The sequence below is a fragment of the Carassius auratus genome, chromosome 24, assembly GCF_003368295.1.
Source record: "Carassius auratus strain Wakin chromosome 24, ASM336829v1, whole genome shotgun sequence".
Lineage (NCBI taxonomy): Eukaryota > Metazoa > Chordata > Actinopteri > Cypriniformes > Cyprinidae > Carassius > Carassius auratus.
Window position 1 is genome coordinate 1,835,928 of NC_039266.1, and position 13,997 is coordinate 1,849,924.

The 13,997-nt window shown below is 37.6% G+C and overlaps 5 gene segments (V, D, J or C); 4 read left to right on the top strand and 1 right to left on the bottom strand.

The window, feature by feature from the left end:
• Window positions 1-2,978: 2,978 nt before the first annotated feature.
• On the top strand, window positions 2,979-3,699 carry LOC113042031 (Ig kappa chain V region 120-like). The segment is given in 2 exon segments: window positions 2,979-3,033; window positions 3,133-3,699. Coding segments are annotated over 2 exon segments (384 nt in total).
• Window positions 3,700-6,316: 2,617 nt separating this feature from the next.
• On the top strand, window positions 6,317-7,004 carry LOC113042021 (immunoglobulin kappa variable 1D-13-like). The segment is given in 2 exon segments: window positions 6,317-6,554; window positions 6,634-7,004. Coding segments are annotated over 2 exon segments (396 nt in total).
• A 2,765-nt stretch (window positions 7,005-9,769) lies between these two features.
• Window positions 9,770-10,596, top strand: LOC113042027 (Ig kappa chain V region K-25-like). The segment is given in 2 exon segments: window positions 9,770-10,125; window positions 10,229-10,596. Coding segments are annotated over 2 exon segments (387 nt in total).
• An 825-nt stretch (window positions 10,597-11,421) lies between these two features.
• Window positions 11,422-12,784, bottom strand: LOC113041830 (Ig lambda chain C region-like). The segment is given in 3 exon segments: window positions 11,422-11,840; window positions 12,635-12,686; window positions 12,776-12,784. Coding segments are annotated over 3 exon segments (378 nt in total).
• A 315-nt stretch (window positions 12,785-13,099) lies between these two features.
• On the top strand, window positions 13,100-13,730 carry LOC113042024 (immunoglobulin kappa variable 1-8-like). The segment is given in 2 exon segments: window positions 13,100-13,286; window positions 13,384-13,730. Coding segments are annotated over 2 exon segments (387 nt in total).
• Window positions 13,731-13,997: the final 267 nt, after the last annotated feature.

Genomic DNA, 13,997 nt, shown 5'->3' on the forward strand with positions numbered 1-13,997 from the left:
AATTGTCCACACACACAATCATAGCATGTAGTAAGTTAGTTTGACATCACATGTGATGCACATTTTCTATTTCTTACAACTTGTGCCTTTCATATGATTACTATGATTCCTTGGATTATTCATTATAAAGTATTAAAAACTGCAATCAGTTATATTGTGAACACGAGAGCACATCTATCAGTGAGGTTTCAGTGATCATTAAACCAACTTACACCTGTTCACTGCTGCAGTGTTTGCATAGAGCGTGTGTTTTACATGAGCGACACACACTTCAGTGCTCTGCATGTGTTTATAACTCTGACAAACATCAAACATGATCAACAACTGTTTCTCACTAGAACTGAACCTAAAACCAACAAAAATGACTTTCATCACCATATTGATCTGGACTCTGACTGTTTTATGTAGAGGTTTGTGTCTGGAAAGATTAATTGTGTTATTAACTTGTTATTTCTATGTTGTTGATTTCTGATCTTTCTCATTTGACAGAATCTATTGGGCAGGTGACAGTGACTCAAACTCCCTCAGTGCTGCTCGCTCAAACTGGACAATCAGTCACTGTGACCTGTACATTTAACAGAGATCCCAACTGCTGTCACAATGGAAACCATTTTCTTAGCTGGCTCTTACAGAAACCTGGAGAATCTCCTAAACTCTTGATTTATGCATCAATCAGTAAGCGATCAGGAACTCCATCTAGATTCACAGGTAGTAGATCATCTGGGAGAGATTTCACTCTGAGCATCAGTGAAGTCCAGACTGAAGATGCTGGACATTATTACTGTATGAGTGCACACTACATCAACAGTAAAGATGTGTTCACACAGTGATAAAGGCTGGTACAAAAACCTGTGTCAGTCAGAGTCACAGTGACTGAACTGATGCTGCAGCTGATCAAACACTATCACTCACTACTGACACACAGAGACCAAACACAGAACTACACATGAGCTCACAACTGAGTTAGGACTCACATCAGCTCTATTAGACTCAGATCTGTCCTGGGACAGACGGGTTTGACTCAGTTATGCTCAGAAGTGATATGAAATGATGCCATATTTCTCAGTTCCAGTGTTGTAGTTTTTGTGTTTTGTTAAGAATATTTTTTTTAACCCTCTTTTTGTATTACCAGGAATATAAAGCTGTTATATCAGATTTATAAAACACAAATACAGCTTTACCATTTCTCTCCTGGAGGCGTGCTGTGAGCGGAGCTAAATAGTCACGAGCGTACAAAGCATTTCAATAGCAATCATCTGCAAGCTGTGACACCGACATAAATAAAACAGGAATGGAAACTTTATTGATTAAAATTAACTATGGCCAAAAATCAGATCCAGTCATAATATATTCCATCCAGAATGAACTTTCGTAACCCATATGATACGTGTTGATGCACAGGCACTCTGGGGTATGTTTCCCAAAACCATCATCAGCTTACTTTGGTCACAAGCTCCACTGAACTCTATTGGCAACAACAATACTTGTTAATTGGTCTCATCTAAAGAAGCTATGGGAATCATTTTTGTGCAAAAAAACAAAAACAAACCTTTATTCAACAATTCGTCTCCTCCACATCACCATGGCACCATTATGATATCACGATGTATGCGACTGCTTTGATCTGAACGTAAACTGTTTCTGTGTCCGCAGCAGCACACACATACTTCATGTTCAGGATAATGCACACTATACTTTACATCATGAGACCAAAAAGATACCAGGGTTACACGGAGGAGACAAATTGTTGAACAAAGTCATTATTTTTCTTTTCTTTGTGCACAAAAATGATTCTCATAGCTTCTTAAAATTACAGTTGAACCACTGATGTTCCATGGATTATTTTAACAATGTTCTTGCTGTGTTTCTGAGTCTTGATCGTGGTGGGATCCTTGTTGTCTATGGATCGTCAGAAAGCTCTGGGAATTCATCAAAAATATCTTAATTTATAATCCTAAGATGAACAAAGATCTTACAGGTTTGGAACGACATGAGGGTGAGTAATTAATGACTGAATTTTCATTTTTCATCTCTTTAGCATGATAATCCAACTCTTTAGCAGAATAAATAAGTCAGAATGCATGAAATAGCATTAGACATCACCTTTAAATAGATATTTACCACTATTTATCAGAACATTTACTCTCATTTCATGTGGTTTGAATTGGTTGTAAATGTTATGCATTTTTTTTAAAGTTCACTCTTATTGATAAACCATGATTTGTGCATCAATCATCATTCAGTCAGTAAGAGTATGTCTCAGTCAGTCCCTTAGTTCACTAGTCAGTGCACTGCTCAGGGATCACATAATGCTCATGCTCAAAACATTCCCACAATGCACCATGAAAGCCAGTGTGCATCACTGCTGTCTGTTGTTGTGTCCCCTTTTTTCAAGTGTTTTCTTTTGCTTTGGGAGGAGTTTGTGTGTCTCTGTCCAGGAAGAAGACTGATTGGTTCCTGCAGTCTAATTAGTGACACGCTCTGCCTGGTCAGCTGACTCCTAGCTGCTTATAAAGCTCCTTCATCACTTCCTGCTCCAGCCTCATGTCCTGCTTTTCAATAAGAAACTCTTTCATGATACGCCTTTACCCTAGACGGGGTGTAACACTGTAGTGATGTTTCTTAAGGTACCACAAACCAGCTGAGCTGAAATACATGTGTTTAATTCATAGACAAAAACCATGAATGATCAAAATGTTGAACATTTTAATATATCCATAATCATAGTCAATCCTTAATAAACTGACAGATGATGAAACACCAGTCAACATAATTGTACAAAACAAAGATTAAACAGTTTGATGTGCAGCTGCAATGATGGACAGGATGAAATGAACGAGCAATCTTCATTTAGAAGCTCATTTAAATACAGCATCAGTTCATTTGCATATTGATCAGATGCTTCAGTGCTCTGAGAGTGTTTATAGTGCTGTGAGTTTAACACTTCATCACTGACACACACAACAATCTTCATCAACATGACCTTCATCATTATCTTCATCTGGACTCTTTCATACTGCTTTATACTACAAGGTGAATAGTGTATATTTTAAATAAAATTAATTAAATAATTGCATTATGTGTCAAATAATATATTTATTTTTTAGGACTAATAAATGGTTTGTGTTTCAGGGTGTAAAGCTCAGATCACAGTCACTCAGACTCCTTCAGCTAAACCTGTCACACCAGGAGAAAATGTTAAGATGAGCTGTAAGTTTAGTTCTGCTCCAGTCTGCAGCACACCCTGTGTGTCCTGGTACTTACAGAAACCTGGAGAAGCTCCTAAACTCCTGATTTATAGAACAAACACCCTCCAGTCAGGAACTCCATCTAGATTCAGTGGCAGTGGATCTAACAGTGATTTCACTCTGAGCATCAGTGGAGTCCAGACTGAAGATGCTGGACATTATTACTGTCAGGGAAGACACTACATCAGTAGTAGCTGGGTGTTCACACAGTAATTGTGAGTGGTACAAAAACCTGTGTCAGTCAGAGTCACAGTGACTGAACTGATGCTGCAGCTGATCAAACACTATCACTCACTACTGACACACAGAGACCAAACACAGAACTACACATGAGCTCACAACTGAGTTAGGACTCACATCAGCTCTATTAGACTCAGATCTGTCCTGGGACAGACGGGTTTGACTCAGTTATGCTCTGATTTTGTGATGAATTGATATCAAATCAATCCAAAAACACACAAATGTTATCGCTGTTACAGTTTGGTAGTTTTTATGTTTTTATGTGTACTTACAATCATAATGATAAACTTCCTCATAAAACTATCACTCAATCTTCATAAGTGTCTCATCAGTGCATGAGCAGAAGTGAAAGTGTCTCAGTTCAGAGCGTTGAACCGATCAAACAGTGAAACTGTGAGTTTGAGCTGAAATCAGATTTGCATTGACAGCTTTAGTGATTCTGATGGTCTCAGAATAGAGCAGCTCCGTCTCCAGAGACCATGTTCAAACCCCAAGAGCTTCAGTTCACATTTACTGCTAAACACAGCTGTTCTCAACTATTACAATCCATCAACAGCAGCTGAAACTTTAGTGAAGGAAGGACACACTGATCAATGATGCAGTCGAACACAAATGGAAGGCGTTCAGAAGCTTTATTGAATGAACAGCAATGGCAGCACATTGAAAGACTGCTTGAGTATTGAGCTGTAAATCAGGAGACTGCTGTGAATCCTGCTGCTCTTCACTGGAGAAACATCAGCACTCGGAGCTCTTGAGGAACGAGGTCTCGTGATCAGCTCCGTCATGTGTTACTCTGCAGACGAAGCGCTCGCCGGCTTCCCAGCGTGCTTTGCTGAGGCTCAGGACGCTGCTGCGGCTGTAGCGTCCGTCCCGCTCGCTCTCTGCGCTGGTCTGAACCCCCTCGGTGACCTCTGACCCGTCCAGCGTCCAGCTCACCTGCGCCCCCTGTGGAGAGTAAGAGCTGAGCAGACAGAGCAGAGCGGCTGAGTCTCCAGAGATCTGCAGAGAAGAGGGAGGCAGCAGAGACACGGAGGGCTTCACTGCGGGACCAGCTGCAACACACACACACACACACACACACATGCACACACACACACACAGCAGAAGCAGAAATTAAAAACTATTCAGTGGAGTTTAATTTTATAAGATACATATGAAACAATCTTCAGAATTTTGAAAAAACATTATTCAAGAAAATGTATGTTTATATTATGATAAAAATCCAAATTTCATTATTAATGATACTTTTGAAATATTCATGCTATTCAGACTCACAATCATGAATATCAGCAAACTTGAGAGTTTAAATAGTTTAAATGATTAATTTTCTAAATGCTCTTCAAGTTCCTTGTTGTCTGATGACAAACACTTTATTGTTAAATTTGCCAAGATTTTAGACAAAATCATATCAAGAAATAATTAAATAGATTTTAAAGTTCTGCTATCAATACATGTAAATGCATGTAATTAATCATATAAATAAAAAATAAATTTTAAAAATAATTTTAAATTATTATGGAATAAATGCAAAAAATACACTAATAAGATTTATTTCAGAAATAGTAAGTTACAGAACATGTGAACTTTTAACTTTTAATCTCAATCTAATAAAAAAACACTGCCCACATGAAAAATAATTAGTATATTGTGATTTTGTCAAAAGGTATGGAAAACAAATTTAAATAATTGTAATATTTTTTGTGTTTTAAAAATATTATTCTTATAAGACACTAACAATTAATAGTAATTTTCAGTGTAATTGTAAATGTATGTTATGATGTTGTTGTTTTTAAATGATCAGCAGCAGATGCAAACTTGATTCTGAACATGTTCATTAACTACATTTCTCTTTGTCTGGTGACGACGTCTACACAATTACATTTAGTATTATCAGACTTTTTCATGCATCTAAAAACACCATAATTGTTATATTTACCATTAATTGTAGTCAAAATTATATATATCAAGAATTAATTGACTATATATCATGTCATCTAAAGATACAATATTTTTTTTACTGATAATGAGTTAAATTATTCATCTAAAATGATAAATGACATAAAAAAAAACAATACGAAATATACAACTTAAGTAAATGATGAAATAAATTAAATATTGCAATTATTAAAGAAACTTTACAAAAACAATTTTTATAATAAAAGGACTAATTTTAAAATGTTTTTGCAGAAATAATCTAAAAATGAATTAAAATGAATGAATCAAATATCATATATTTTAATGACAGAATTGAAGAGACTTACCGATGGTCAGTTTAGTTCCTCCACCAAAAGTGTACCACAGTGCTTCATTCTAGTGAAAGCGTCGTACAAAAACCTCCGTCACACTCAAATAAACACAAACTCCAGCAGAGAAAGAGAGAAGAGACTCACACACTGATATCAGACTCAACAGCAGCTCTTCTCAACAGCACTCAGCAATTATTGAACTAAAGAGACTTTCACAAAAACAGCTTCATCATCTCTAAATGTCTCTTAACTAGGAATTAAATCTAAATAAATAATATAAACAGAAAGTCTCTATTATGATGCATTTTCTTTACACGTCTTAATTTGGCTTCTATATAAGATTATACATAATTCTCAAAGCAATTTTAATATGTTTTGATGACCTGTGACCTCTGGAATGACCTTTGCCCTCTCATTGAGTTCACAGAGACAAACTTGATTCTCTGAATGATTCAACTCTGTCACTGAATCATCAGAAAGCCTGCAGTCTGAACCAGAGACTCACACAGAATGATAAATAAATGATTTCCAGATTTTTAAAGAAGTGAAACACTCATCATTGGATCATGAGACTTAAAAGCATTTAAAGGCCACAAAAACAGGAACTGTTTCCATGTGTATGTCATGTCTGTTTTCCTCCAGGAGGGTTTTTCCACACACAGAGTCACTTTGCATCAGCACAAGCTTCAGCGCTCCGAGTGTTTATATCGTTCAGACTCACACACTTTATAACACACTGCTGTTTACCACGGTACACAACCAGCAAACACAATGAATCTCTTCAGCAGCTTCATCTGGATTCTGACAGCTTTTCTTCCAGGTAACAGAAGAGAAATATGCTCATTTCTGACTCTTTATTGTTGATTTAATTTGATTAACTCATATAATGTTGTTGTCAGCAGCATCCAGAGGAAACACTGTGACTCAGCCTGAAGTTCTGACTGTTTCTGAAGGACGAGACGTCACTATAGAGTGTAAAACTGATCCTGGAATATATGGCGATGCTTTAGCTTGGTATCAGCAGAAATCTGGAGAAACTCCTAAACTCATCATTAAAAAAATAAATGAACTCTATGATAAGAGTTTCAGACGATTCAGTGGGAATGGAGTACGAGATGGGACTGATTTCACTCTGACCATCAGAGGAGTCCAGACTGAAGATGCCGGACATTATTACTGTATGGGTTTTAACTGCAGACAAAATTCTGTTGGTGATTGTGTGGGTGGTGATGTGTTCACACAGTGATTGTGATTCGTACAAAAACCTGTGTCAGTCAGAGTCACAGTGACTGAACTGATGCTGCAGCTGATCAAACACTATCACTCACTACTGACACACAGAGACCAAACACAGAACTACACATGAGCTCACAACTGAGTTAGGACTCACATCAGCTCTATTAGGGTGTACACCAGGGGTCATCAACTATATTTGTCAAAGGGCCAGAATTTTTCTCGGCAGACACTGTAAAGGCCAGATACTCGTAATATAAAATAAAAAATTCGAATTGTACCCTAATATGTTATTATTTGATATACTAATTCTAATTCCAAATTTATGTTATTTTTTACATATTACCTGTACTGCAGAAAGCCACCAGGGGGCGATAGCGAGATTTTAGGCTTCATATTTGTAAGGATGTCAATTGTCCATCACTGTCACATGCAGGCTTTCTTTTACTGTCTATGCATGCAGGTCGTAGTTTGTGGAGAACACTAGAAGAAAGGCCTTCTGAATATATTTGAATGAAAAATGGCACTCTCAAAGAGCCTTAAGCGAAAAGTTGATTCAGAGAACCATAGTTTTAATGAAGAATGGACTTTTAAGTACGTATTCATGTACTGTTAGAAATGCTGTACCTGTGTGCCTCATTTGCTTTTTTTTCATTAGATTTAAAAATGAATAAATATGGAACGGAACGGACCCGAATATTCGAATATTCGTTCGGTGGGTTGGTATTCGATTTGAAAATTTGACATTCGAAGAATTTTTTATTATTTTTTTATTTATTTTTTTGCACACATTGGATAGCCCGCGAAACGGTTCTCATTCCCCCTTGAATAAGGCCGGCGACACACTGCGTGAGCGTCTCAGCTGCGTGATGTGTCCATTTTTTATTTCGGCTTCCATATTTAACAGATGGGAGTTTGCACACTGAGACACGCGTCTCAGGCACGTTCGAGCCACGCGGAAAACGGGTGCATGCTAGAAATAGAACCTACGCGTGTTCCAGCAACGGGAGTGTTCTCTGGCTAGAGCTCAGAACAGCGGAGTTTGTATTGACCAAAGTGCTTGTCTGAGCTTGTGTTTTCTTGCTTTGACATTGTGGAAAATAGAATAATGTATTAGCATTTTTACCCGTTATTATCAATCTAAATTAATCTCGTTTTTAATTTAACTTAATTTAGTTTTTTTCTTTATTTAAATTTCGTTTTTCTTTATTTAAATTACGTTTTTTTTTAAATATCGTTTTTTTAAAATATCGTTTTTTTTCGTTTTTCTTTATTTAAATTTCATTTTTTTTCTTTATTTAAATTTCGTTTTTTCTTTATTTAAATTTCGTTTTTCTTTATTTAAATCTACCCTTACTGTGCCAATTTGTTAGTCAGAAAAATATTAGACTACCTTAAAAGTATTGCTTAATTTAAAAGACCTGTGTGTGTGTGCGTTTTATATCACTAGTGCAGTGTCCGTTCTTGGAGCATAAGCCCTGCCCGCGTGAGGTGCGCCGCTTCCCGCTCGCGCTGTTCTGACTGTAGTTTACTAAATGTTAATTAATTCTGAATGTGTTGCGTCTCGCGTGTCCATCTATATTGCACCAAATGCGACACTGAACTCCCTCGTGAAGATGATTGGATGAACGGTTCTCCTAAGCTTCAAATAGTCGATGTTCATTACTCTCACAATATAGCCTATAACCCCAGACAGTAAACTACTGCCTCGCTCTATTTATGACGTACTGACACAAAGATCAAATAATTTGCAACAGTAGCATTGTTGTGTCTAGTGTAGACAGCAGCCCTATCCCAAATCACACCCTAGACCCTCGCAGTCTTCCTCTGAGTCCACACTGCAGTTATGTGACTGTCGGTAGAAGTCTGCCGCAGAGCTCACCTCGGTGCGGAGTCGAGAGAAGCGTGCATAGTGGCTGCAAAAGGGGCACTCATACGCACCCTTCTAGAAGCCAAAATGATGAATGGGACAATCTATGGACTCGTGGACTTCATGGACACGCACATACGGTGGCAACTGTAAGGCCGCAAGACGGCAAGTGCACATGAAGTAAGCCATTTCTGACTGGGAGTCAAGCTGTTGCGACGTGTGTGCTGCATGTTTCCAGTTCAGCACTCGGATACATTTAGCATTCACACTACATGTGTACCGCGCCCAATCCGTATAAAATTATAGGAATGCATGAAATAGCATTAGACCTCCACAGAAGTCCACAGTAACAGATGGTGCATGAAAATGTTCACACGTGAGTAAATTAAGCCCCTTTCAAACTGCGATTCCGGCAAATACACGGGTAATGTGTCCCGGTAGTTGTTGCCGGGTCGTTAGATTTTGCACTTTCACACTGCCAGTGATTACCCGGGATATGTACGTGCTTTCACACACAACCCGTAAAGGTTCCGTAACAGAACGTGACATCAGTTCTGGCTTTAGTTCACACAGCGCTCGTTCCGGCACTGAACCCGGCAATGTCACTAGGTCCCCGACCCAGGATCAGTCCTGGAATCAATCCCGTGACGTGTTTGCTTTCACACAGAAGGCGATCCAGCAATGTTCTGGCAATTTACCGGGTCTGACGTGCAGTGTGAAAGGGTTTTTATTAAGAGTGTGTCTCATAATAATCACACTCAAAAAATTCCCACAATGCACGATAAATGCTAGTATGCATCGCTGTGGTTTCTTAAGGTCTAAAATTTGTTTTTATTTTTTTAAGTAAATAATTCAATTGCATTATTCAGGAAATGCATGTATTAATCACATTTTTATCTGACATATTCATTTTGGATAATTTTTGGTAGCTTTTAAAGGATGTTTTGTTGGCATGACCTCTGACCTGACCTTTGCCCTCTCATGGAGCTCATAGTAACATACTTGTTTCTTGATGCAACTTTCATTTGAATAATCAGAAAACCTGAAGCTTCAGATACATGAATCAAAGTTTTTGACTCATTACATGAGAAAGATCCTACACTGTGATGTATTATGTGCATCATCAGCTGTATCTCGTACAGATTTACATCGAGATGATTTGCATCGCAGCACAAGCTTCAGCAGGTTTTATATCTCTGTGAGTCTGAACTCCGAGAATCTGAACCAACAGCAACCATGAGCTTCATCACCATCTTCATCTGGATCTTCACTAGCTGCTGTTTCACAGGTGAGGAGATAGACATGCTCTTTTCTAACTGATCATCTGTGCTGGAAATACTGTCCTTCAACAAATACTGATTTCTGAATGTTTGTTCATTTTCTTGATATAGAATCAGCAGGTGAAGTGACAGTCACTCAGACGCCTGCAGAGAAACCTGCTCAACCAGGAGACACAGTTACTATGTCCTGTAAAACCAGTCCTGAAGTTTACCAGGGTTACAGTTATCAGCCTCTATCCTGGTACTTACAGAAACCTGGAGAAGCTCCTAAACTCCTGATTTATTATACAAACCGCCTCCAGTCAGGAACTCCATCTAGATTCAGTGGCAGTGGATCTAACAGTGATTTCACTCTGACCATCAGTGGAGTCCAGACTGAAGATGCTGGACATTATTACTGTCTGAGTTACCACTACATCAACAGTGATGATGTGTTCACACAGTGATTGTGAGTGGTACAAAAACCTGTGTCAGTCAGAGTCACAGTGACTGAACTGATGCTGCAGCTGCTCAAACACTATCACTCACTCTACAGAGAAGAAACACAATGTTGAGCTCCATCATTCTTTTTAAGATTATTAAATGTATTTTGATAATTTAAATATATATATATATTTTATGGTATATCTATACTACTTTCCACTCACTAATTTTTCAATCCATGACGTATTTTTATGATGCATCATTTCTTTCTTCTTTCTAATTATATAAAAATAATCATCAGGACATAAAGATGCAGCTCCTGAATAGTTTATTTATTATCTTCCATCTGATCTTTCCCTAAACAGTTAATTCATAAGTTGAGTAAATCTTATAAAACTATCTCTCAAACTCTAAAACTGTCTCATCAGTGCATGAGCAGAAGTGAAACTGATCCAGTTCAGAGCGTTGAACCGATCAAACAGAGAAACTGTGAGTTTGAAGTTTGAATTTTCACGGATTAAAAAAAACAAAAAAAAACAAAAAAAAAACAAACAAACATATATATATATCAGTTTTTGCACTTGCTAAATGTTAATCTAACTCACTTAATCTTATTAAATGTCTAATATTTGTGAAGTTCATGTTGTTTCATCGTCTATCTGCAGGTGTTTTTTCATGCTTCATTGAGTTTAGTTTCCATTTTTTTTATATGTGAGATAAAGCCCTAAACCAAAGAAACACCCAAAACAAAAATGAAAAACAAAAAGAACACAAAGGCATAAAGTCACAATTGTATTTTATTTATTGAGTCAATTGTAATAGCATCATAACTGAATGATAAAGCACAGACATATGTTCTTGTATGAAGCACACAAAGCAGAGCAGATGCAGATGCGAGCGACTGAAGCTGGATGTGGAGAATGAAGGAGTCGCTCATGTGCTGTTAGTCTCCATGTGAGACATGAGTGAGAAGAGCAGCAGATCTACTCTGAACACTGCTGTCTCGTCACGTGTCCAGTGAGCGCAGGCTGACCGCTCCGTGTGGCCTCACAGCTCACTGAGACGCTCTCCATCCACTCCTGCTCAGAGAGAGTCAGGCTGCTGCTCCAGCTGTACAGACCGTCCTTCTCCAGGAGCCCAGCGCTGCTCTCCTGAGACCTGCTGCTCCCGTCCACCTTCCAGCTCAGGCTCCAGTCTGACGGGAAGCCCTTGCTGGCCACACACACCAGTGTCGCTGTCTTCTTTGAGGAGATCTCTGCACTGGAGGGCGGCAGGACGCTCACTTTAGGACGAGTGACGCCTGACAAACACACAACACTCACCTCAGTCAAGAACAAAGCTTTTCTCTACTTTCAGATTTATATAAAATATATATGAACAATTAATACAGTGATGATTTTATTAGTCATTTTAGCAATATTAAACTGCAAGTCAACTGAATAAATTTTTACAAAATTGTGATCAGTAAAGCAATGAAAGTTTGGTGAAATATATTGATTTAAAGACACATTCTTTCACAGAGACACAACTTCAATGACGGTCCCTTTGATTAAAATCATTAAAGATCAGATGTGGAGAAAACAGAATAGAAAATCGTAAATTTTTGATGGCAGCATGAGAAAATTGGGTACAAAATTTTAAGTTTTGGTATTTAATTTAACAAATATTAAAAATAAATTAAAGTAAAAATAATTTCCAGATTGAAAATATCTGCAGGCTTTACTTGAAAATCAGCACACTAATCTGAAAATATAAGTTTAATTACGGTCAGAAATGTTCAAGTAAAATGAAAATTGTGTCATAATGACAAACTAATTTTTAACATTTAGAATTTAATTAACAAAGAAGAAAAAAGAGCTGAAGCTCTGAAAAGTCATCAAATTAAGTTGAAATAACAGAAATTATTATAGTTCAATGGATGAAAACAAAAATGCCATGACAATCAAAACCATCTTTACAATGTTAAACATTGTGTGAACTAAAAATACAAATATATATAAATATAAAAATACATAAGCATGCATATTTTCTATAGCATAACAAAGTGTTTGTCAGTCAGTTGTTGTATTAATAATGAAATGATGATTGACTTACTGCCAACATCCAGTTTGGTGCCGCTGCCGAAAGTCCACCACAGTGATACAAACTAATAGAGCAGCTGAACAAAAACCTCCTGAACGCTTCACTAACTGAACAAACACACATCAACTGAGTCTCCAACAAACACACACTCACAGCACACATCACCTGCATTTACTTCATCTGTCTTATTACTAAAACATCAACCTCAATTATTGAAAGAAATTCACTTTTATATCAAGTGTGACGTGACTCACAATCAAACTCAGTTGATTCAGTGATTGACAGAGACACGTGTGATGATCCTCATGTCTGTAAAAACCTGCACAACATCCACGGATTTGACATCACAAGAGTAAGGTTAATGTACGAAAGTTGGTCTTGAAGATGTTTTCAGAAATAAAGTGAATGATACAGTTTTTAATAGTTTGGCTAGAAGATGTTCAGTAATTGTTTTTTATTTCAGGCCTTTAACTGAGACTGAGCGACTGTCTCCAGGTAAATGATGTGAGTGTGTTTGCATATTGATCAGATGCTTCAGTGCTCTGAGAGTGTTTATAGTGCTGTGAGTTTAACACTTCATCACTGACACACACAACAATCTTCATCAACATGACCTTCATCATCATCTTCATCTGGACTCTCACATACTGCTTTATACTACAAGGTGAATAGTCTATATTTTAAATAATATAATTTAAATAATTGTATTATATATGTCAAATAATATATTTTTATGGACTAATAAATGGTTTGTGTTTCAGGGTGTAAAGCTCAGATCACAGTCACTCAGACTCCTTCAGCTAAACCTGTCACACCAGGAGAAAATGTTGTGATGAGCTGTAAACTCAGTACTCCTACACCCTGCAGCCCAGACACCTGTGTGTCCTGGTACTTACAGAAACCTGGAGAAGCTCCTAAACTCCTGATTTATTATGTATACCATCTCCAGTCAGGAACTCCATCTAGATTCAGTGGCAGTGGATCTGGGACTGATTTCACTCTGACCATCAGTGGAGTCCAGACTGAAGATGCTGGACATTATTACTGTCAGAGTTACCACTACATCAACAGTATACGTATGTTCACACAGTGATTGTGAGTGGTACAAAAACCTGTGTCAGTCAGAGTCACAGTGACTGAACTGATGCTGCAGCTGATCAAACACTATCACTCACTACTGACACACAGAGACCAAACACAGAACTACACATGAGCTCACAACTGAGTTAGGACTCACATCAGCTCTATTAGACTCAGATCTGTCCTGGGACAGACGGGTTTGACTCAGTTATGCTCTGATTTTGTGATAAATTGATATCAGATCAATCCAAAGACACACAGATTTTTCTCTGTTACAGTTTGATAGTTTTTATGT